Source organism: Kryptolebias marmoratus, linkage group LG9 (assembly GCF_001649575.2).
Source record: "Kryptolebias marmoratus isolate JLee-2015 linkage group LG9, ASM164957v2, whole genome shotgun sequence".
Taxonomy (NCBI): Eukaryota; Metazoa; Chordata; class Actinopteri; order Cyprinodontiformes; family Rivulidae; genus Kryptolebias; species Kryptolebias marmoratus.
The window spans coordinates 23,530,630-23,555,616 of NC_051438.1; the positions used below are offsets into that span (position 1 = coordinate 23,530,630).

The window sequence follows — 24,987 nt, forward strand, 5'->3', positions numbered from 1 at the left end:
CAGGAGTCAGGAGGTTTTCACTGGGAGGAAGGACCGGATGTGAGGAGAGGAGAGGCGTGGAAGCTTCTCACTGCAAGCAGAAAAAAGCCTGTCCTGAACTTCACCACATGCTGCAGTTTGACAGAGTTTACTCCTGCTCTTCTCCAGGTGTGCAGGTACGCACCTGATTTAAACAAAGCCTTGACCCACCTGAAAGTTTGAGCCGTAGTCCACCATATTTTACACAGGTTAGATCTTTCAGGTAAACAGGTGAAATACGCCCTGTCCTGAAGTCTGTTTCATATGAGTTTTAAAGACCTGCCTGCAGACTTTATGCAACAAATCTGAGAGTAAATTTGTACAAATATATCTAAAATGTCCCCACGGTTGACCTATTTTCAGTCATTTCGACCTTTTCTACTCGTTGGCAGCCGTTCACAGATTTTGCCAAAAGATTTTGGCTTTAAAGACACATTAAACATTAACATGATGGGGAAAAGGCACATTTTATTTCTTACTTTATGATTGTTTTTCTCCTCATGACCTTGCAGTGAGTGTTACCTTTAATGAATCTCTGAACATTTTCATTAAAACTCTTTAACCGTCAGGTCAGAGGACTGCTGGGGGGAGATTTCTTTAATAAACTAATTAATATGCAGTTTAATTTCCCCTTAGCTCATAACTCCACTGTTTTCTGTGAAATGCTTGTAAATTACACTAATTAGCTTCACTACTCATTAGGCAACAAAAGGAGCAAAATGCTGATAAACAATAATCTATATATCTTAAAATACTATTACACTATAGATTAATTGCAAATAAAAGATGTTGAACACTTTGTTTCACTCTCACTACATTTTAGCTGCAAGCCTTCAAGTTCCTGAATTATAAGAATCTTTATTTACAGCTAACTTTGAGAAAGATTTCTAATGCAAGTTCAAGAAATCAAATCTTGAACTATGTTATCACAGCTTTAAAAATGCTGCTTTAATGTTTTATGAAGAACAGCATAAACTACAAACTTTCAAAGACGAGTTACTTTCTTGTGAATTTTGTTAAAAGGAATAATTTACATTAAATATTAGTTGGATCACAGCAGTTACACTGGAACACGGAGCGGGCCCAAACAAGTACATTAAATTGGTCATGGGTAAAAGTATTTCACTTAAAAGGTACTCACTGCAATGTCGTGAAGATAAAATCATAAGGTAAGAAACAAAATCCGCACAATTTCTTTCATTTTTTTCTTTCATGTTGATGGTTAATGATCTCTTAAATTAAAAATTAGTAAACACAATTTGTGACCAGCTCCCGACTACAACGAGGGTTTGTTTCCCTACAGAAACGACCGAAGTGACTGAAAACAGGACAACACCGGTGCCGTCTGGGATCGAGAAGTCTGACAGTTTTCATGTTTACATGAAGTGCGTACCTGCGTTCCAGCACTACATAACAGCACATCTGGAAAGGACCAGAGGAAACTCTTTCAGACTGCACCGTCTGATAAAGTCCAGGATAACCCGCTTATGTTTCCTTTCATAGTTTGCAATGAGTGCCTTTAAAAGTTGTTTTTGTTGTCGTTTCTTTGACCGTTTCTCTTCGTGCTTTTAGAAACAATTCTGCATCCACTGTGGAAAAAAAAAAAGTACCTTTATGATCTAGAACAAAAATGTCGTCAATGAGAACATCGATGCGTTCTCAGAAGCATTTAGAAAGATCCGTTTAACCCAAAACGCAAGACTTTTGGGAAGAATCAGCATTTCACAACAAGAACTCCACAATAGTCCCAGGAATGTGTTGGCAGGCAGCTGCTCCATGCAGGTTTAATTTTAAATTGAATTGTAGAATTAAAGATGTTTAATTAGCAGGTTTCCTGAAGTCAGGAGCGCCCTCTAGTGCAGAAAAGTAAGCACTGCAGCTGCGAGACTTTCCACACAAACAATACAGAATAAATAAAAACATAATTTACCAACAACAACAACAACAACAAAAAACTATAATCTGCTGTTCATGTGCACTTTATTGGATTTATTATTACAGTTCTGCGGTCTTATAAAGCATTGCAGGTAGCTACAGTGAGTGGCGTTAGAATATATTCGAATGAAAAACATTCTGAAAGTAATAACTTATGCTACACTTATTCACTTAACTGGTTTTAGTTATTCCTACAGTAAAATATTACTATTTCTATATGGATGAGGAATAAAACTTTAACAAAAACTAAAGCATTTTCACTGTTTTAGCCAAAAAATTGAATGAAAAGTATATATTAAACACTTTTTTTAAAATTTTCTAAAGATAAAAAACATTCAAAAGAAACAAAATTGCAAGAAATAAGGCTTTGTCCTCTTCAGTCTTTAGTGTAAGAAGCTTCTTTTCACAGATGTGATTTTGCAAAGCAGTATTTTGCACGATGCTACTTTTTTGTTCCTATTTTAAGGTTTTCTTTGAAAACTCAAAGTTAACTAATGATTTAACTTTTACAGACTTTATTCCAACAGAGAAAAACATTGAAAAATTGTGAAAAACAGATTTTTGCTGCAAATACTTTTTTTTTTAAAAGATCCTTTGAGTATATTTATTCCTAGATGAGCTCCTTCGATGCTTTTCCAAACGATTTTCTTACCTGTCTGTTTTTCTTTGAAGCACATGCAAAAGCTGATTTTTAAAGTTAAGCTGGATACAGGTGACTACTTTAACTTGTTCTACAGCAGACGTGTGAAATAATTTGCCTGCTTTCATATTTTCTTCCTTAACACGCCGTTTAGTTGCATTTTTGTGCCGAACTGAGATTGTACCCTGCATGCATGATGGCTAAAAGTGTGTCTACATCCACAGGGCAGTATTTGCAGTGAGAAGACCTGGATGATTGTGAGATCAGAGCTGCATCGGGCTGTAAAGAATAATTACTCCCAGCCTCTGACAGTACTCTGGAAGGTGAGCCTCCCGCGGCGTCACTTGTGTCTGGAGCGAACCTGAAGCAGAGTCGGCGTCTGCTCCATGATCCGCAGCAGCAGATTATCGATGTAGTCCTCCAGGTCTCGAACCTGCAGCTTGACCTTTTTCAGCTCGGCCTCACACTTCTCCAGCTGCGCCCCCTGCTGCTCAGAGGCTGCCTGCTGCTTCTGCATGTCCATCTCCTGCTGCAGCAGCAGGGAGATCAGCTCCATGTTGGTGAGGTGCTGGTACTGAGCGGCCCGGGCGGCACTCAGCTCCTGCAACATGGGAGGGAGAAAAAGTTCACTTCCAGACAACTTCGACTTGTTTAGTGTTTACTGCATGCTGCTGAAGGTGAAAGGGTGATAATGTCTTTGCCGGTGTCTTTGTGTGTATACATTCATTTCTTCAATATCTGACGACCACTGGATGAATTTTAATAAAACCTGCAGAAAATAATAACTGGATGATTAACTTTTGTAGTCACCCCAATTCAAGATGGCCACCACAGCTAATCAACATTACCCAACACATAAATGGCAGAGAGTCATCCTGAACACATACTTTAAGCTAGATCTCACAGCTCTGAGCATAACGTCATTCTTGTGGTTTGACGATAAGCAGAGCTGCTCACCCTTAACTGATAATCAGTTAATAAAATTCACATGATCAGCAGCATTTCTTAATTCTTGTCCTTCTTTCCAATAGAAACAACAAGCCTATAATATACTTTACTCTCTTTTTCTCATGTTTTTGTAAATGAATAATGACATGTTCAAATACATCATGTTCTGTTGTTTATCTAAATTAACTTATTTTGGGGACCTGAAAAGGATCAACTTATATTTGATTATAAGTCAGACTTTAAAAACTAGTTATTTTTACAGTGAAGGTATTTTACTAAACTTGTTCATTTCAGGGCAAGACAAGATATGGAGATTCTTATATAGATAAAAGATTTATGTATGGCTTAAGAAAAGCATTAAAATCAGTATTTTAGGAAGCATCTGTCACTGTATGAAAGGCACCAACCCAGCCCCCTGCCTGAGTGTTTTAACAGTACCTGACTCTTCTCAGGTTCAGGTGCGACCTGATGGGCGGAGCGGCCCGGGTTTATGGTAGACTTCAGCTTCTCGAGAACTGAACGACCCTCTTTCTTCTCGAACTGGCTGGACGTTAACGGTTTCACTGGATGAGATCTGCAAACCAAAGAGGCCAGGACTAACATTTCAGCTCAGAGGTGCTGTTTATCATGAGGGCGTTACTTGTGTTCACAACATGTAGGATACGACCAATCAGTGAGGTAAGGCTGCATGTCTTTGGATCAGTACATGTTGTAAAATCTAAAGCCCATCAAAGAAACATATTCTTCACCTTACAAAATAGTAGTAATCACCAATCAGGTCTTTTATTTGTTTTTGAACAACTAAAACTGCATTTTTATCCATCAAGTTGCAGCAAATCTTTGGTGAACGACTGAAAATTTAAGAGAATTTTGGCTTTTAATAAAACAGCAGAATATAATTTTCCTTAATCTTATAATTCCCAACCCAAGTTGCACTTCTGCTTGCTCTCTTTTTATTTATTTTAAAAATATCAATTTTGTCACTGTGAACCAAATTTTTTTGTTTTATTGGGGAATCCAACTTATTTTGCAAATATACATATGTAGCTTTCATTAGCAGGTAGCCAAAAAAGCAGCAAAAACAACTGACTTGAGACAGCAAAATATAGAATAACATTTCAAACAGGAAACTAAAATATGAAATGGATAACATAAATGTAAAGCAAAGCCAGAAGTGAGGCAGCAGCTGTCATCCAATCAGATTGGATGAAAATGCAAAACTTAAATTCAATAATAATGTGTTCAACGTCACACAAACCAGCACAAGAGGAAGCAAAGTCATCACAGCACTTAGAGCAAAAAACAAACAAACCGAAAAAAAAAAAAATCTCATTTGCGTGTTTTGTTGTTTCTAACCCGAGTCGTGTCCTGGTGTGGGGAGTCTCACCTGCTCTCCTGACGGGGCAGGCTGCTAGCAGGCTGTGTCTCCTCAGGTAAAAGGGAGTGCCGTGCATCGACCAGCAGCTGGTCAGTGCTGAAGGTGGCGGAGGAGGGGGAGGAGGGGGTGCAGGAGGCCACAGCCACAGAGGAGCTGGCTCCACCACTGAGCCCCGTGACTGAGGTTTGTGTGTGAGGGCAGCAGGCAGGGGCATCGGCTGACAGGGGGAGTGCAGGAGGGGTGGGGGGGCGACAGAGTTCAGGCTCTTCCAAGGATTCCCCAATCTTTGTTTTGGAAGGGGTTCTGCAGCTTGGTGCAACTTTTGCATGGAGATCTTCAAAGCTCATCTCAGAGCTTTTGTCTTCTACATGCGACGCGCTGTCCTTTAAACATATTTGCGATTGAGTTTTAGACACATTTTGATATGTGTTATCATTACCGGGGCTAATTTTAAGCATATCAGTCTGTCCTGACGCTTGTAAGGAAGACAGGACTGATTTAGTGGGCTGATAAGATGATGGTCCTTCACTGACTTCTGTAAGGTTCTGAATGAGAGATAAAAACTGTTCCAAGTCTCGGTCTGCGTTTCTGCTTTGGCTATTTGTGCTGTCACTGCTGTTCTGTCGGGACACTCCTTTCGGTCTTATTCGTGCACTAACAACCCCTGAAAATGACCCAATCTGGCTAGGTTTGACTAACTTGTCTTGTAAGTTTCCGTTATAATCACCATCATTACTTCTTACGTGTTCTTCTCTACACTCAGTTTTAATGTCAGATGAATTAGATGTTGAGTTTTGTGACATCGTGGAAGCAGGAGTTTGGGTATTTTCCTTGCTGTGAGCACGTTGTGCTGCGTTGTCCAGTTCACACAGGCAATCCTGGCAGTTGTCTTTGCAAACTGGAGGTACTTTGCACAGCTTTTTAGAAGACACGGTTATTTCAAAAGAGGAGTTCATGGCAGGAATGTAGGTGTCCTTCAAAGTGAACACGTCCTCAGGTTTGGGCTCCTTGTGGTGAATCACAACCTGTGGATCTTCTGTTGGAAAAGTCCCATCTGAACTGTTGGTGCTTTTGACAACATCAACTACCTCTGACTGAGAAGATCCGTCAGAATCAATAAAACTAAAGTCCGAGTTGTTTACATTCATATTCAGATCCCCTAGAGTTAGGGAGAAAGATATGTTGTTGTTAAGGCATGAAGTTTCACACGAGTTAGCTTCTTCCATCCCCTCTGCAGGAGTGTAAGAGATATCTGGCACCTTGGAGGGAGTAACGGATGACACGCTGAAGAGGTCGCTAACAGATTTGTCACTTTCAAAGAGTCTTTTAGCTCCTGAGTTCTTGAACAAGATCTTATTGCCAGCACTTTCCTCAGCATTCAGTGACAAATGATGAGTATTTACTCCTTGTTGTCCATAAGGTCTTCTGCACACACGTCCATATAAGTCTTGCTCAAACAGCATCCCTCCCCAGCAGTTGGTTTCATCTTCCAGAGGTTCATACTTAAACTTTTTGAGCCTCTCTTCATATGTGACCCCGAGAGACTTATTGTTGGACTGGAGCTGGGTGTGAACGCTGAGGGAGTCCGACGACTCGCTGCTTGTGTGAGGATCTGGGGAAATGCTGTTTCTTTTGCATTCGCTCTCTCTGCCTCGCTGTAGTGAGGCCACGCCAGTCTGAGAGAGGAGGTAGGCTTCCTTATGAACTGCCAGCTCCTGACCTCTGTGCAGCCACCCATCGGAGAAAATCTCATTCACCGGAGTCCTTAAAAGCCTCCTTGGAGGTAAAGGTGGAGGCTCGTCTTGGCACGTTTTTGGTTCTTGTGCATAGTTACAGACAATGTCGTCAAGTGGAGGATAACTACGTTTACGGCATAAAGTTGGGCTGGTTCTCGGCTGTTCTGGTAGGAGTCTACCTTTAGGGGAGTTGAGTCTGCTTGAGGCAAAGGCATCAAACGAGTCATCCCAGTTTCCTGCAGTCTCAGAGGCGGAGCAAGGGGCGGAGTGATTAGGGAAATCAGGGGTGGCTGCTTTGGACGATAATGCAGGGAGTGATATCTGCTTAGCTACTGGCCTGGGGCGCTCCCGCTTTATGGAAACCATGTTCGTGGTGCTAGCTTTAAACTCAGAGCTGGATGTGCAGAGCGGAGCGGGCCGAGTGGTGCAAAGCAAAGGGGGTGAGCCAGAGGAGGAGCATGGTGCAGCAGAAGACAACGTCTCCGACTCTTCTGCTACGAGCTCCTCAAAAAAGGGGTTGCGCTGAATACACGGGAGGAAGGGGTTTGAGGGGGACAGGGGAGTTGAAGAGGGGGAGGAGGAAGGGGTGAAGGGACTGGTGTGACTGTGGTCCTCAGGTGGGACCTGACTAGAAAGAGAAGCAGAGGGATAGGAGCACTGAGGAGGCACAGGGGAGCAGGGAGGGAGGGAAGGGGGTACGTCTGAGCTGCTTTCTACCTTAGCAGAAACTTCCAGCCTGTGAAAATAGGGCACAATAGTCCTCTTAGTTAATCAAGTGCCAGGTCACCAAATGGGGAACATCGCTGTACACAGAATAATAACTGATATTTCTCAACAAAAAGAAGGACTAACTTCAGTCAGAAAACTTAGGCAGACTTGTGGAGACATGAATTTAAGAAGCAAAACAAATTTGCAAAATAAATTAAGCAAAGAACACAAATAAGAAGCGGATGCATCGGAGCCATTCGAGCACCCTGATGTCTTCTGTGTCGGGTGAGCTCATATCAAGATTTATTTTTTTCCAAACCCACTGATTGCAACTTTGATAGAGAAACACATAGAGGTTTTAAAAAATGGCAATGCTGAAGGGCTAATTGAGAGATGATGATAACAGCATGGTTTTAAAATGGCCAAAAGTAAATCAGAGCAATTTTTTAAATGAGGAAGGAGCAGAACGAACGCTTGACTCAGCACGTCCGGCTGGATAAAAGCCTACAGTGTGTTCCAGTAAAAACTAAATTCATCAATGAGCAGGAAGCTCGGCAGCGATCCGGTAAATAATCCATACTCACCTTGGCTTGTTCTGGGAGTCACCGGAGCCAAACCAGCCTCTGAACTTCCCCTCAGATGCAGAGCCAGCCTGGTTAAGGTCAGACTTAGCCGGCAGAGAATCACTCCTCCCTGCAGAGAACAACGTCTTTCTGAACTTCCTTCCTTTGTCAGGTGAACCACCAGCTGACGAGACAATCGGCACCGCTGCCTGCACAGGCCGGTCCCCAGTCTGAGCTTCCTGAGCCGGAGCTCCCCTCTCTTCCTCCTTTTCCTCTTTCTTAAACTTGTCAAAGGACCAGCGTCGGCCCTCTGCAAAGGAGCCTTTGTCCTCACTTCTCTTGGTGAGGTTCTGCAGAGAGCGAGACAGCGGCGAGCACTTCTCCAGCAGAACCAGCTTGGACGGGAGCGCGGCAGAGCTTTTTGGAGTCGACGGCTCGGAATCGTAGACGTGGCTTCCGTTTATACACAACGACGACTTGGACTGAGTCATGGTCCGACCCTTGAGGGACTCCACTGCAGCATTTGTACGAGGGAGGGATGTTGTGATCTTACTGGCTTCGTCGCTGAAGGCTCGCTTGTGTGTGAGGATCTTCGTGGTGTGCTGGCTGGTGAGCACTGTTAGGAAAACACAAGAAGTTTCATGTGTTGATGAAAATAAGTTTTCCATCTGAATCTCTGACATATAGGTGGAAGTTTTTGCAGAAAGTAACATCAAAACCTTTTATTTTTGTTATAAAAGTCATGTTTTCAGCCCAGTTTAGTTGTCAGTCTGTTTATCTGTTAGAATGAAAGTTGCTCCAGAGTTGGAGCTTGGACTAAAGAAGAACCCTGTTAAGTTTAGCTGTTTGTGGCTTTAAGCGCAGACGCAACGTCAATAGTCCAAAAAAGCCACGAGATCACTTTACGCAATTAGTTGCACTGATAAATTCCCTGTGGCAACTCCAGTTCAAAGGCCCTGTCTGCACCAGTTTAGACTTTCTTTTTGCTAAATTTTACAAATATATATATATTTTGGAGGGGTCACAGCTTTTCCCAGTTACCGCCAAAGTAGGCACTTAAGACAAAGCCCTAAATTTATTGAATGAATCTTTGCTTTTTAAACCCTTTTATCCACAGTTGCTTGTCATAATTAAAGGTCACATTTCACGTTCTGCTGTCGGGAGAAAAGAGTTTTATTTTGAAACATGAACTATTTCAAATCATTACATTTGCATTTTACTCTTGGTTTACTGATTCTGCTTTACAGATATTGATTGATTGGGTTTCTTAAAGCTCCTTAGTGAGATCTGGAAAAACATGATGGTTTGTTAATTAAAACAAAATCCATAATATAAGATTTTAAAAATACAGCCTGGGGCACACTATGTTAACAAGCTTTTCAGTTTTAGTGTAAATACTGTGATTGTCTGCAGTCTAATAGGATCTGTTGCAGATATACAGAGACTTCTGATGACTGACTGAAATATTTTGCACATTTTAATCCTCATGCCTCACATTTGGTCCTCACTAACCCCTGAGTGAAAACCTGCAGCCAAACACTGATCACGTTTGCTGTTGAGCGGCAAGTTAAATGGATGAATAATTTTGAAAAACCAACCTTTTTTAGCTAAATCTGTGTCCACTCTCACTTTGCTAGTGTAGATGGGGGAGCTGGGGGGGTCTGACAGCAGATCCAGACTGGGTGGAGGGCCCAGGCTATCGCTGGCCATGGAAGACATGCTGCTCTCTGAAGCCAGCGACGAGCACGACCTGGTGTCGGACGACTTCCGCAGCCTCCCTTTGAAGAAGTCCTTCACCTTGCTCTTCTTCTCTTCTGGTATCTCCACCGCCTGCGAGTCCACCACACCTCCTCCTCCCTCCTCTCCAAACGGCTGCCCCAGGGACCCCGACAAGGCGGCGTAGCGGCCTGGCACAATGGCCGAGGAGGACTCCACGTCGCCCCTCTTCCTGCCCGTGACGCGGTCCTTGAGCTTTCCGAACGCGGAGCGAGGCTTGTCCTTCATGGTGAGGTCGAACATGCTGGCCGTCATGTTGTTGCGGGTGAACTGGACTGTCACCTGGAGCTCGCCACGCTCCTTCACCTTTCTGCCCGCCTTGGAGTTGAGCTTGAACCATCTGCAGAAAAATAAAAACAAGAAAGTTAGAATCTGGGATATAAAATGATTTTTTTGTTTTTGTCAATTAAAACTGGTACAAAGACAAAATAAGCAATAACAACCAAAAACTGTTTTTTTGTACTCTCCAAATATTGAAAAAAATCTGAAAATACACATCAGGGGGGCTTAAATTCCGTCTTTGACCAGCTGTTTTTATAATTTCCACAGCAGGAAATCCCAACAAAAATTCTACTAAAAATAAAGATAAAAAATAAAAAAAAAACACGTGAGGGATCAACCAATGAAATCGTCCCCTCTGTCCGGGCCTCTTCGGCTCTGTGAGTGGACCACAGAAAACATCATGGAGCCAAAACTAACAGCAGGAATTCACTGGAGGGCGGAGAATCCACAATTAAATCCAGATGTGTCGTATTGTTTTACTCTTTTCTGCTCCTCAGTGTTTCACATAACAGTCAGCGCAGTTATGTCACTTTAAACAAAAACCATCAGGTACTGAGGATTGTTTTAGGGTGAAGTATAATCATGAAAATGTTGGATACAGTTAAAGTTGATCATATCTAAAAACTGTAAGGATTTATCTTGAATACCAGCTGAAAGGAAGGTGAGCTGTGATACCTGTCACCTCTTTATGAGTGTGACACATTCCTTTAGTTATCTTAAATCTATATTAATCTTTTCTTTTCAAACAAATAAATCAACATGCAGACAAAAGGCACATTCCAAAGTTTCCCTGACCCAGAAAAGTGGACTCACCACCATCTGTCTTCTTTTTTTTTTCGAATAGGCCTAAAAAGTAATGATTAAAGACATGTGTTTGTAGGGAGGAAAGGCCACTCAGGGTGCTTTTGACTGAATTGGTGAGTCAGCCGGAGCTAATACTCTGCAAAAAGAATGATTTTTAAGACATGACAGTGAGTAATCGAAAGCAGAACTCCAACAAAAAAACAGACAGAGCCTCTCATACCTCCCTGTCAGTTAACTACAGTCTGTCCCTGTCAATATATAAATATATATCTTCTTTATTTTATTAAGGTAATGAGCACATAATATCTTACCTGCTGTAGATACTGTAGGTCTTTAAACAACCTGAGTTTAGAGAAACAAGCTAACATCTAGTCCAAGAGGGGCTGAGACCAAAACTGCCATCTGTCAAACGTTTCGTAAACCTTTACAACGCTGACGGCTTTCTTTTCACAGACATTCCTGCAGGAAGAAGAAAACATTCCTGCAGGAAGTGTCCACGGGATGCACCAGAAGTACTACAGTTGGCTGCCATTGCCACTGTTTGCACTCACAAATAACCGTAAAATTCAACGTAAATAACTGCGTCACGCCACACTGACAGTGCCGTAAAAGGTCATAAAACAGCTTTCACATAAACTGCTATTAAACTTTTTGAGAATGGAGTTGTTTGAAGACAGCTGCGGTCGACTTCAGTCTCGGTCGGACTAGCCGTTAGCTCGTCAGTCTGGTCAGAGTTAAACTCTATTTCTCCAAACTGAGACCACTGAGGAAACTATCTACAACAGGTAAGATATTAACTGATCATAACCTCTCCACAGGGACGACTTCAGCCCAGCGGCTGGGAAGTCGTCTTTCAGCTGGAGGACTGAGGGTTTGATGCCCAACCCCTGCAGAATGCTTAGGTGTCCTTGGGCAAAACACTGTCCCCCTGATGTGATGTGTACAGGGTGTAAATATTTATATATCTTAAAAAGCATCGTATAAGTGTGTGTGTGTGGGTCAATAAGAAACGTAACGTTTGAAGACTATTAGGAGTGAAGGTGCAACATTAAAGTACCACTTCAACAAATCTGAACTATCCCTTTAAATGCATCTACACAAAGTTGTTTATTTGTAAATATATATGTATATATATATTTAAAAAATCTGTCTTGCATAATCAACTTTCAAAGCTCATCTCCAGCCTGCAGCTGAATATAATGACCCCTCTGTCTCTTATGTCACTTATCTTCTGAACATTTATATAAACACCATGAAGAAAGAGGGAATCAGGAAGACATGAATGGGTTATTCTTTAGTTTAATAAGGCCTGCAAGTACAGACTGAGTGTCCTCTGAAACTTATAGCCTTAAGGAATGACGTGTTTATGGCTATAAAGGTTTTCTGCCTGACAGCATGACCTGAGCCACAGAAAAGTGCAGCTCATCTTGTTTATGGAGCTCTGCTGAATCAGTCCTCAGGATTGAAATGCCACAAGGCTGGAGGGTGAAAGGCTTGGGCAGCTTCTTACTGGGAGAGAATGGGTTAAAAGACGCACATGACTGATCATCAGAGCTGCGTGGGGAGGGAAATAAAGAAATACTGAAGTCATTGTCACCCATAAAAACAACAACAACAACAACAATCCGGTGGAATAAATAAATAAACAAAAAAGAGCCAACCTACTCATCTCTCGGACACACTCCGTCCTGAAATATCCTGTCAAGGGGGATGATGGTCTGACCCAGAAACACGTCCAGTCCGATCAGCACCCGGTGCATGACGGTGAGGACCAGGTCCCCGCTGCCTGCCGGGTACGCGCTCCGCCCGCCGTCCTCCAGGATCCCGGGCAGCAGCTCGAAGCAGCACTCCTCGTTCCAGGCGGGTACCTCCGCCTTCTCCACCAGCCCCGTGGTGTATTTCTCCTTCCCCACCTGGATGATGGTGTAGAGGTAGCGGCTGCCGTGCTTGCCCTTGGTGCGCAGTCCCCGCGCGCGGAGGACGGTGACATTGACATGAGTGGGCACCCACCTCTGCTCGTCGTCCAGGTCTATGAGGGACATCATCTTGTTCGGCTGCGCACAGGCTCGTCTTTTGTCCCCAAACGGTCCCTCGGTGATGAGTCCGATCAGATGACTGGGAGGTCATCCATCCATCCTCCCCCCCTCCTTCATCCTTTCATGCGCCAGAGTTTCCGAGCTGCGCAAAAACGCCTCTCTGCAGGAAAAAAATACCCCCCCCCCCCCTTAAAAAAAAAAAAAAAAACACCTTCCGCCGAGCCTCGGGCCGCTTTCAGACAGACCCGCAGCCCGATTCAACCCTCCAACCTCAGCCTGCACGAGTCACGTTAGGAGTCCAGCGGGTGTCATCGGTCCCGGGTCCAGATTCTGGTCCTGGTGTCCTCCGCGGCGCGGCCCGCCCCTGTCCTCAGCAGCAGGGCCGCAGCCAGAGGGGGGGCAGAGTTAAAGAGAAACAGCCTCCATCAGACACCAGCCTGCTGCTGCTGCTGCTGTCTTACAGCTCATGGTTTAATGTTTTAGATCATTTATTACAGTTTAGCTTTAGGGACAATGTCCTGAATTAAAACTCAGAAAAATAAAATAAATTACAATAAAATAAAAAGACTTTGTTGTTCGAGAGAAATTACATTTTCTCTTAAAATGAGGTGAGAATGAAGCTGAGTTAAAGCTAAAAGTAGCAAAAAACTAGATAAAAGTGGCAAAACCCTAGCTAAAAACTAAATGTAGCAACATGATAGCTAAAAGTCTCAAAATCTAGCTAAAAGAAGAAAAAGCCTAGCTTAACATATCAAAGGCTTGCTAAGAGCTAAAAGTAGCAAAAGGCTAGCAACGTAGCCAAACAACAGCAAAAAGCTAAAAGTAGCCAAAGGAGATAAACAGGGCGAAACACTGAGGCAGATTTCAACTGCAGAGATCTGTGTGTATTTTAAGGGGAAAATATTTGTCAATAAAGTTAAATATTTTATAAAGTATAAAAGTTATAAAAACAAAAGTCATCACAATTTATGTATGCAGTATAAACGACCGAAGAAGTCTGCAGAGGTAGTTAGATTGCAAAAAAGAGAAAAAATAAAAAGCAGAAAACCAACAGCATGAATGTTTAATCAACATTTACACAATAAAAACAACTGCACCGTTTTAATTAGACTGCTTTATATTTAACTTTAGCAGTTTTCATTTCGCGGCTAAGTTTTTTGTCATGGACAGGATTGTACAGACTTCCTGATTTTAACTGGAGAAAATCATTTCACCAATGAGTTACATTATTCCTGAGACTGTAGCGCCACCTGGTGGATTTCTGCTGCACAGAATAAAAAAGCTAAACAGGTTTAAAGGATCCAGATGGAAGAGCTGAAGTTTTCTGAACTAACACAACCATCGAGGTCCGGGTCTTTATTTACCATCTGCTGTAAAAGTGTTCAGTTCAAGTTTTTTATAAAACATATTTAATAAGAACTGCAGCTGGCCGAAGAGCTGTACATAAAACAGTAAATAAATGACAGGAAAGCACAAAAAACTACAAAACAAAGAAAATAAATGCCTCCCTGAAACTAAAATTGTTAATAAAACATTAAAATGTGACAAATGAAAGATTAGAAGAAAATCCTGCTGATTGTAAACAAATTAGGTGTGCTTTAATACAATTTTACTGAACAAAAACTGACTCTGAATGCATAAATAAAGACAGAGGGTTTAAACTTTAGTGCTTTTTTTATTTATCGGGAATTTAAAAAAAAACTTTGTATTTGTAAAAATCTGATGTTTCACAGTGTTGATAAACAGCAACTTGGAGTAAAGAATTAAATACAAACCAACACTCACATTCAGGACAGCAAAAACAACACGATCCAACAGTTTTAAGGTTTCTGGCACTTTTCTACTTGGCTTCTTAAACAGGGAGACGTGGTCTTTTTTTTAGAAAAAAACAAAGAAACTTGCACAATAACTGTACTTTATATTACACATTTACACAGCACTGTTGATGGTGAACACACAGTCATACATTCAAACAGAAACAAACCCGGTCACAAAGCAAAGCTTTTCAGAATTTAACCAGAATGTAAAAAAGATTGTGTTTTTTAGGCGAGGATTTGACTGTTTGCCTTCAGTGAGACAAGAAAAAGTGCAAATAAGAGCTTTAAGAAAGAATTCTCCGTAAACACACGTTAAATGAGATCCGACACACAACTGTAACACGTCACACCGTGAAGATTTTCTAACACATTTAAGGCATTTTTCCGCTGCAGCTGCCCTAAACCAAAAATCTGGATTATCCAAACACAAAAAGGCTTCTTAGTGTTCTGTTACAACATGAAAACACAACAAATTACTGTGTTTCCACAAACCTTTCAGTCAGAATTTAATAAACTCAGTAGTAAAACTCTGGAATTTGAAAAACAAACCAAACAACCTGTTTTGCTTTTTCCTGCCGCTCCACACAAACAGAACGAGGAGACAGATCAGTGGACGGGTGACGAGTTGAAGAGGAAGAAAAACTTTGGTCAAACGTTGTGCTGAGAGGTAGAGTCTGAGGTGCAAAACACAACAACCCCAAATAAACACAAATAAACCCAACAATAAAACACAAAGAACACTTCAGAAACACAGGAAAAAACTCTAACACAACTGGATTACAGCAACCGGGTAAAAATACATCATACTTTACGTGATAAGTACCAGGTAAGTACAGGGTAACAAGCCAACAAGTAAGTACCCAGGATGATAACCAGTAAGTATCAAGTAAATACTGAGTACATGGGCACTTACCTGGCACCTACTTGGTATTTACCAGATACAAACCCAGTAAGTATTAAGTAAGTACCTACCAAGTACATGTGTACTTACCTGGTACATACTGGGTACTTACCTAGTAGATACCCAGTATCAGGTAAGTACTGAGTACCTGGGTACTTACCAGGTACATACTCGGTATTTACCAGATTCATACACAGTAAGCATCAGGTAAGTACTGAGTACCTAGGTACTTTACTGGTACATACCCAGTAAGTACCAGGTAAATACAGGGTAGAACGTTACCAGCTAAGTACCCAGGTGTGTACCCTGTAAGTACCAGGCCAGTAGCAGGTACATACCACCTGATAAGTACCTGATACATGTACTGGGTTTGTAAATTTTACATTTTTTTGTTTTCCTTTTTGTTTCTGAAACAGGTTAGAAAGTTGTAGGATTTTTCTGAAACGTTTCTTTTCTTTCAAACATTTGAAAGTCTGTTGTTGTTGAGTCCCAGGATTCCATCATATTTTGCACCTCAGGACCACCATAAAGCTGGGAAGCAGATTTAATTACCTCTAAACACCCAAAAACACTGTTTTGTGTATATAGTTTCAGGAAGAAGAACTTACCAAAAAACAAAACAAAAAAAAGGAAGCTGGATTTTTAACATATTTCTGCTCAGAAACACGTTTTCTTTTGATTCAGATGAAGGAAACACGGGAATCAAAGTGCACGTGAACGGGTCAGCCAACAGGCCCTCCCCTGTAAAAAGAGCTGCAGGTAAAGGTGCGCCCACCGCTTCACAAACACATTTAAAGACTCAAAGGTAAATGCTACTTTCTGGGATGGAGTTCACGAAGGTGCAGCTTCACTTGGATAACGTAAAGATGCATAAAATCTGGGCTTTGAGAATTCACCACAAAAATAACTTCTTTAAAACCCAACTCAAACTGAAATGAGAAGTGAAAACAAAAACAAGAAAAAACTGATCAATACGTCAAACTACAGAGAAAGTAGCAAAAGGAAGACTTAAACTGCTTTAATTTAAAACCATCAGGAGTCAATCTGAACGAAACAAAAGCTTTGATATAAAAATGTGCAACAAAAACTATCTGAATGGAGGATATTCTGTATATTAAACTCTCTCTGGAATGTTTTCCTCACTGACAGGATACAGTCGGTGTTTCAGGATATGTTGTTGTTCAGCTACATTTGAAGCTTCTGTCTCTAGTTTTCTCCCCCAGCTTCAGTCCGACTGACCATTCTGGCAGCCCTTCAGGAACAGCTCGTCCTGCGACAGGTGTCCATCAAAGGCGTCCAGGTAGAGGCTGCTGGTGCTGCTGCCGCTGCTGCCCAGGAAGGTCCCCACCGCCCGGCCCTGACGGGCGTGGCCCACGGCGTCGCTGAACACTTTGTTGATCTGCTCCTCTGAGGGCATCCACCAGTCTGGGTTTGAGGCACAGTGCATCCGGATAAACTCTGGACCCAGTTGGGATTAAAAAAAAAAAAGAAGTCATTCTTGGATCACAAATATTAACAGGAAATCTTCATTTTAATCAGGATTTTAAGGAGAAAGCATGAAAACGTGTGCAAGAAACGGTCAAAGTGGCTGAAATTGATGTCTGAGCTTTGTTTTGGTTGCATCAAATAATTCGAACTACAGCTGAGTTTTTAAAAAGGTTGCAGTTTTATTATTTTATTATGAAGAAAATGATCATGTAATTGCTTCTGTGTGTGTTTTTGTGTCTGTAAAATTATTTCATGAACTGCTGAACAGAGTTCAATGAAACTTTTAGAGTCAACTCAATTCAAGACAGCCGCCGCAGCTGACCCTCACAAACACAACATGGCCACAACTCAGTCTGTAGTACAGACACTGAGCTACAGTTTGGTGTGGTAGTACCTGAGTCCTCCCAACACGCACTCAGAGCTCGAACTGATTGTTTCTTTAAAACTTTAGCACCCAAAGCAGCAGGTGGTATGGACTCTTTTAAGAATTGCTAGCTTCATTTAATAAAGTTAGTCATAATGAAACTGATCAGGTTAGTGTTGTCACGTCGTCTGCTGCTTGGCTTCCTGGTTATTATCAGGATTAATTTATTTGTGCACAGCTCTAACACCTAATCCTGACCAATTCAGCCAAATAAGCCAATTAGTCAGAGACAGAACAGATAAACCGGTCATGCCTCGGTTGTTTTTAGAAAATCAGCTTGCACCAGTCTAATGTTTGCATTCATAACTAAACACTTTCTGTCTGGGTTTAAATCCTAAATCCTGAAGCTGGTTTGAAGCTGCTGCTGTTCTCCTGTCTGCTTGCTCTGACCTCTGAGGCAGCTGACTTTGACGGGGTTAAGCGGTCGTCTCTCCAGGCCCGGCTCTCCGGAGTGCACCGAGCGCTTCCTTTTGCCCAAGCCGCAGGAGAACTTCAGCTCATCGGTGGTGAAGACGTAGCGGATCAGGTAGCGCAGCAGCCGTCGGCCATCTTTCTTCGAGGAGTTGACGGCTTCGTCCCACTGCTTGTTGGTGATGAAGAGCGGATAGTTCTCCAGGAGCTGCTTGCTCCCCTGGAAGGAGGTGGAGGACGAAACTCAGAGGGAGTTCAGGGCTAATAAATAAACTGGATGTGGCGTACTCTCGAGCTTACGAGAATCTGAGCCAAAATCACCCAAACAGACCTTAAAAAGCTGCAGGTTCAAGGAATGAAATCACAAACCTCAAAGACTGTTTGCCGTTCTTCCTCCTGCAGAGACAAGGTTTAATTTAATTTTCACAGTAAATCAAACCAGACCTGACGTGACGTTTTTACTTCGTTTGACGCCCCACCTCTGTGAGCTGCTCCTCTGGCATCGGTTGGACCAGCTGGTTGTGAAACTCCAGAACGGTCTTGAAGTAGTCGAGAACATTTTGACAGGGAACTGCGGAAAAAGAAAAACAAACCCGAGCTAGTAAAATTACCTGGAATAACAAGACAACCCATCTTATTCTGGCTGTAAAAACCTTGCTTCAATGATGATTTTGACTCAAACATTTAATAAATTTAACATCAGAGAGACTGAGCTTCAGTTTGAAGTTTGAAAAAACCAGGAGAATGTTATCAGGAGAGGTTTGGATCAGTGCTGCTCAAACTGTGTGGTGCTTTTAAATACCAAAACAAAAGAACAGAACAAGAACCTGATGATTAAAGCTGTTCTGAGGGAAAACTGCTCGGTTATCAGCTTTTAATGTGAATCTTAAAACTCAGTTTTGTCCATTAAACGTCTCTCAGAAAATGTTTACAGCAAATTCTTTTAACAAATCTCAGTCTCATACTGATTGTCTGGTTGTGTGAAGCAGTCAGTGTCTTACCTGCAGCAGACAGTACCTGAGCTTTCAGTAACATTTTAGAGCAGCTTGAGTAAAAAAGCTAATTTTTATCATGAATCGCTTATTTTTAAATCAAAGTAACAAACAAGCTCAGTGTAAAAAGGTTCACTTTGGAACCAGATGTTCTTCGGAGTAAATTATATTTTGCAGCAGAGGTTTTGCAAAATGCTTGAATCTTTAAAATGAGCTTGTCTTGTCCTTGATCTGAGCCCTTTAGTTCATCTGATTAAATCCTTTGTGATTCCTCAGACTGGCAGCATGCCGTTTATTAAAATAAGACACCCAGATGTATAAACTAAATGATCTCTAGTTTTCATCTGTAGTTTTACAACATTTTGTTTATAAATTATTGATCCCTGAAAGCAGAGGCTGTGATATTTTAAAGCAGGAGTAAAAGTGACTCCTCTCTGAAGATACCTTCATGCCTCCTTGGTGAGGTGAAAAACATTTAATTTTTCTGATGTTTTTGAAGATGTAGAATCAGTTGGGAGATAACAACTGTCTTCATTATTTGGCTTCAAATGTAAAAAGTTACCTGCTTCTCCTATTGTTTAAGCTTTAAAAGAGTAACTTTTGAGACCAGTGACCATTACTAATGCATGGATGTCATTAAAACAATAGTTATAATTGTTAAACGGAGACAGGAGGACTGGGCTGAGGGAGGTCTGAACTAACTAAACTCCTGTACCAGGAAGACTTCGCATCAAACCCCAGCAAACCCCTGGCTGCTCTTTCTGCACCTGGAATGTTGTCCAGTTTGTTGCGGAGCTCCTCGTTCTCCTGCTGCAGAGACAGCACCTCCTGCTCCAGCTCCAGGCAGCGTGGACAGCAGCTCTCCTCCTCCTCCTCCTCCTCGGGCAGCGTGGAGGACGGGTGGCCGTATGAATCCGACGGAGCCGGGGAGCCCCACCCGCCCAGGTTGTGCCTCGGCGGAGACGCCCCTGAGCCGGGCTCCGCCGGCGGGCACTGCTCGCCCTCGAGGCCCACGGTCAGATGCTGCTGCTGGCTCCCTGAAAGCAGGTAGTTCTGCAGGGAGTCCGTGAAGATGCGGAGGACAGCGGACGTCTGCTGTTGGTTCAAATGGCTTTGCTGGGCCTCCTCGTCAGGGTCGGTGGTGGAGGAGCTCTCCTCAGACTTCAGCTTTCCCTGCGAGGAGCAGTGAAGCCCCTGAAGGTCGTCTCGCCCGTCTTCCACCTTGATGTTCGAGGCGAGCGAGGAGGACGGGGGCTCCAGGAGACGGCCATTGTTGAGAAGGTTGAGGACCCTGCTGCACTGCTGGGCGAAGGCGTCCAGGATGAGACGGTTCTCTGAGGACGAGGGACGAGAAATCAGGAGACGAAATGTTAGGTCATTAGAGAGTTCTCCTCCAAAGACACAATAAGAGTTTCATTTGAAAGAGATTATGGATCTTATCACATATTCTCTTTTGAGTTATTAATTACTTCAGCTTAAACTGGAGTGAAGAAGTGCCTCATTTTACTGCCTTTTTGTTGCCAAATGTTCCACATAGGAGCATTCGGTTGTCTCTGTCTGTTCAGAGAAATATCAGCACAATTATGTTGATTTATTCAGAAGTCAATAAACTCTAAGGTCACAGTATCTGCCGAAGACAATAAGCGCACAGTTATTGTCCAAAAACAAGCCTGGGTGTACATTTTCCCCGGTAGTCTGGGCACGTCTCAGTGAAATGATCTCACACACCTCCAATGTAATGATTATGAGTCCACAACGGCTGCAAACAAACCCACGGAAACCCACACGAACGACACAAAACGAGTTCTGGGCGGTCATTTCTGCACCGCCACTCGCTCAGACGTGTCTATCAGCCTGGCGCAGATGTGTCGCATTTATTAATATGCGCTCTGTCTCTGTTTACCCGTCAAGATGTATCTGATATCATTCGCCCTCGCCCTGCACGCGCACCCACCTCCCTCCCTCTCCCTCCGTCTCTCCTCCTCTCCTCCAATTCTGTGGCACTGGGAAGCTGTGAGCCTCATAAAATTTCATTAAAAACAACACGGTCGGCAGAGGCAAATTTATGAGGCCCATTTATTTTAATCACAACTCTTTGGGAAAGGCTTTTCAGTGCAATTTGCGTTATTGTGTGCTGCTGAACTGATTGCAGAGTTCCAGGATTGCTGCTCTTCATAAGTAAAGGACACACTTTCTTTCTTTTCTTCTCTTTTTTTTGTTCCTCCACAACCATAGAGACAACAAAATGTTTCCTTTGTGCAGATAACAGCACTCTGGTGTGTCATTATCACACAAAGGGATGGCACATTTAACTCAAACAGGATGTTGCACTTATAGTGTGACATGCAAAGATTTTTTTTTTTTTTACTCAAAGGTTTTGTGACATTATTAAATGACAGATTTATGTGCATATCAGCCTAAACGCAACATCAGGATTAAAAGCCGATGTTCAGATGATCTTAAGATGTGTTAGTGGCAATGTTAAGATAAAGACTCATGCCAGACGACGTAGTTTTATAGTTCATGTGAAGTTTTGCAGTTACGAAGCACGGCGGCACTCAGCTCTGTCTGAAAACTTAATTGTAAAGTCTCTGCTGCCTGCAGAGAGCAACAGACTCGTGCGTGATTAAAGGACACGCTGTCTAATGTTTAATTTTGAAACTGCCAGGATAAGGTTCATCGCTTTCATCTTCACGCTGGTTCCCATGGACCCGCCCTGCACATGATGAGGAACACATTTCTCCCCGAACAAGGCCCTGTAATGAAGAGCAGCTGAGGAGGGAACAATGTAGTTCAACAGGAGATGCTGAGGGCGCACACACACACACACACACACACACACAGTGTAATTTTGAGCACATAAACAGAAGATTCAATCATGACTGCTCTCATGAGGAAATCAATCACTGCTGATGGAAAGAACAAAGAAAGAAACAGGGACAGAAATATGAAGAGATGAATGTGGAGCAACTAGAAGGATGCTGGCTTTTTGCCTTTGAGTCTGTTAATTCACAGCAAACCCATATTTTTAATCTGAAAATATCTCATTATTCCAGATCTTCATATACAGACAGTAAGGGGAGCCCTTCGGATCACTCTCTGGATAAGTTGGACACCCACCTGTGCTGATCCCATAGGTGCAGTCTGGAGAGAAGCGGGGCTCCGCCGCGCCGCTGCCGGCGCGCCGCTGACGTGACGCCGCCGCCGCCGCCGCTGAGGTGGATGTCGGCACCCTGCTGCTGGGCCTGCTCTCACATGGGAGACGCTGCTGCTGTTGCTGATGATGCTGCTGCTGGGCAGCCTGGTGATGCTGCTGACTGCTACTGATAGCTACGCTGCTTTGGTGGAGCTGCTGCGGCCGCTGCTGCTGCTGGTGGTGGTGATGCTGGAAAGGATGCGTCTGCTCGGGATGGAAGGGGAAAGGATGCCCGGCGTCTCCAAACGGACGCAGCTCGGCCGCCGCGGAGCGCTCCGAGCGCGACTTCACCGCCGAGCGCTTGCTCTGGAAGGGCTTCAGGGTGCTGTGAGGACCCCGTTGTTGTCGGCACATGATCTTCGGGACGCAGGGCCCTTCGTCTGCGGGCTGCATGTCTCCTTCCATACCGGCCAGGTGGTGTCACAGCGCGGCGGGCGGGAGGGTCGGTTCGGTGCTGACAGACAGCTGATGGGAGCGAGCCGACCGTCCACTGTCTGGCTCTGTTTCTCTTTTCACTCACTCACACACACATTCACACACTCACACACACACGGAGTGAAGGGTGGGCTAATTTACTGACAACTCTCCGCTCCAATCCCCAACCGAGACTCCTCCAGAGGGAGACGCACGGGCGGGACTTCACCTCCTTCCTCCCCGGGAGCACAACTGGAGCAAGCTTTACTGGAGCCTATGTGTTAGGGTTTTTCAATATTACCAGCCTTTGTGTTTATGTGCAAAACATGCCTACGTGTCACACCGGATGTCAGAGATATTAATTGAGTTCATTTGTATCATGTTTACATTTTATCGTGCTTACAGGCGTCAGCAAATCATCTAAGTAGGCCAGCCAATCACCCAAGTACCGTCACTGTACCTCTGATAATCTTTGTATCAGGATTGATAGACAGAATGTTTCACTACATGCTGTAAGTTCTATTTGTGTGATTAATCTGTGTGGCAGAACCGGTCCTGACCCATTCCTTGTTTCTAATAACAAGATGCTGATGCTGGACTTCAGAACTCACTGTGAGTTTGATCCAAAAGGTGATGCTCCAGTGACTTCTCCTTTTGCAAAAGTATCCTAAAAACAATTTACTCTCTCTCTGTGTGGTTCTTTGTTTAGGTTGGGTAACTTAGAAAACCCCCAACACTATGGAAGCCCATTTACGCCACTCTGATGAAAAAAACAACAACTTGTATCTCATAATTATGAGATAAAAGTTTGTTTTTGTTTTCCATCAGAGTGGCAGAAATGGGCTTCCATATTGCAGAAAGCCTACAGATACACAAGTGGAAAAAGAATATGCTGCTTTACTTTTGAACATAAGTCCACAAACACAACAAGAACTTATACATTACAATATATTTTGTGCAAAACTGGACTAAACAGACCTACACAAACTGAGCAATGATGGTTGGAATGTCGGTCCTTAATAAAGCGATAATCTGCAGCCCTCCACAGCAAAGCAGTTAAAAATGTGTTGTTGTTTTTTTTTGTTTGTTTGTTTTTTGGGGGGGTTTTTTGTCATTTTTGTCTGTTTGACTAACTTTCAAGAAAATAGGATTACAGTTATGCTATGCTAACGCTAGCTACAGCGTCACAGAAATTACAAAATGGCTGCCGAGAGCACTGACTAGCTAGCTATGCTAAGGTATCGCCAAAAACGTTTTTTAAATATTTCCAAGGAAAAAAAAAACAAAGCTAAAAAATAGTCTAATGTAGTTTTTTTTTTTCCAAGACTAATTTTAACTTGGTGTTACATTAGCTTTTGTTTGCGAATAAAGATTAACCTTAAGTAGCAGAGAGACAAGTTTTAAAAAGCGCCACTGCTGAAATAAAACATTGTTTTATATCCTAAACTTAAAAGAGGCATAAAACAGAATATTCTTCTTGAATTAAAAAGAGCCTTTCCATTCAAGATGGAGGACTATTTTATTTTCCCAGAATGCATTGGGAAATCTACAGTAATGAAAAACAGCTTTTACAGTACAATCTGATCATTACAGTATTTTTACCGTAATAACACATTTACAGTAATGCTGTACATTATTGCTTCAGCAGCAAAGAAGCACACAGACTCATCCAGGCCTACAGTGTAAATAAAACATTTACTTGTAAGTTTGTGTTTTTAATCTGCCCTTATTGAGTTTGTAGCCACAAGGGGGCGCTGCCTCAGCAGGTGATGGAGACCTGCTGCTGGCTTCACCCTTCTCCTCACAGGCTGCTTATTTGAGCACAAATCATCATTTAGTGCCCACAGGGAACACTAAAGGTCCAGAAGTACAAACCAATAACCAGTTTAGATTCACAAACAAAACAACAAATTTAAAATGAAGACAAAGAGCTGCAGGAAAGGTAAAGACAGAAAAAAAACAATGGGCCGTGTAAAAAACGATTTCAACACACTCAAAATAAGACGTTACACAAATAAGATAACGGAACAACAAAGGTATGCATGATGTTGACTAAGACAATGAAAATGAGCAAAGAGGAACATCAGGAAGACAATAATTTAAAAAGGAAAGGATTAAAAAAGGGTAACATGACCACAGATATATGGACCTAACAAAACTTAACACAACTAACTTATAAAACCACAGCCAACACACAACAACAACAAACACTCATTCTTTTTGGTTTGGATAAATAGGAAGTCATTTAAAGCACAAAGAAGTAAAAATAATAGATTATTATGATTTTAGGTTTTAAAAACAAGTCATATTTTTGGACATTATTATTATTATTATTATTATTGTTGTTGTTGTTGTTGTTGTTGTTGTTGTTTAGGACTTCTGCAGCTTCAGCAACAGGTTTTTATTGATTTCGCTGCTCTGCCGCTCAAACACGTGACCGCGCACGTTCTGGTAAGCAGGGGTGCCGTGCGCGCGTCCGTCCCGACCTGCCCCCCCTCTCCTCCTGATTGACAAAAGAGC

At 42.6% G+C, this 24,987-nt stretch overlaps 2 protein-coding genes and 1 long non-coding RNA gene across 4 annotated transcripts; 1 reads left to right on the forward strand and 2 right to left on the reverse strand.

The window, feature by feature from the left end:
* The first annotated feature begins 14 nt into the window (after positions 1 to 14).
* On the forward strand, positions 15 to 2,182 carry LOC119617349. Its single transcript, XR_005233585.1, has 2 exons — positions 15 to 155; positions 1,322 to 2,182. It is a non-coding gene; the product is annotated as an uncharacterized LOC119617349 (long non-coding RNA).
* On the reverse strand, positions 1,980 to 13,003 carry LOC108231408 (rab11 family-interacting protein 5). 2 transcript variants are annotated; one of them, XM_017408459.3, is made up of 6 exons: positions 12,454 to 13,002; positions 9,525 to 10,042; positions 7,948 to 8,542; positions 4,929 to 7,391; positions 3,980 to 4,115; positions 1,980 to 3,194 (listed from the first exon to the last, which is right to left on the reverse strand). In XM_017408459.3, the coding sequence occupies exons 1-6, from the start codon at positions 12,831 to 12,833 to the stop codon at positions 2,934 to 2,936; spliced, it is 4,353 nt and encodes a 1,450-aa protein (XP_017263948.1). In that variant the 5' UTR covers positions 12,834 to 13,002; the 3' UTR covers positions 1,980 to 2,933. The 2 variants fall into 2 exon arrangements, with proteins under 2 accessions (XP_017263948.1, XP_017263951.1); XM_017408462.3 differs by lacking the exon at positions 4,929 to 7,391 and having other exon boundaries at positions 12,454 to 13,003.
* Positions 13,004 to 13,924: 921 nt separating this feature from the next.
* Positions 13,925 to 22,555, reverse strand: LOC108231226 (BEN domain-containing protein 4). Its single transcript, XM_017408149.3, has 6 exons — positions 21,978 to 22,555; positions 19,625 to 20,191; positions 18,345 to 18,436; positions 18,235 to 18,261; positions 17,845 to 18,085; positions 13,925 to 17,000 (listed from the first exon to the last, which is right to left on the reverse strand). Exons 1-6 carry the CDS (start codon positions 22,456 to 22,458, stop codon positions 16,768 to 16,770), a joined length of 1,641 nt encoding a protein of 546 aa, XP_017263638.1. The 5' UTR covers positions 22,459 to 22,555; the 3' UTR covers positions 13,925 to 16,767.
* Positions 22,556 to 24,987: the final 2,432 nt, after the last annotated feature.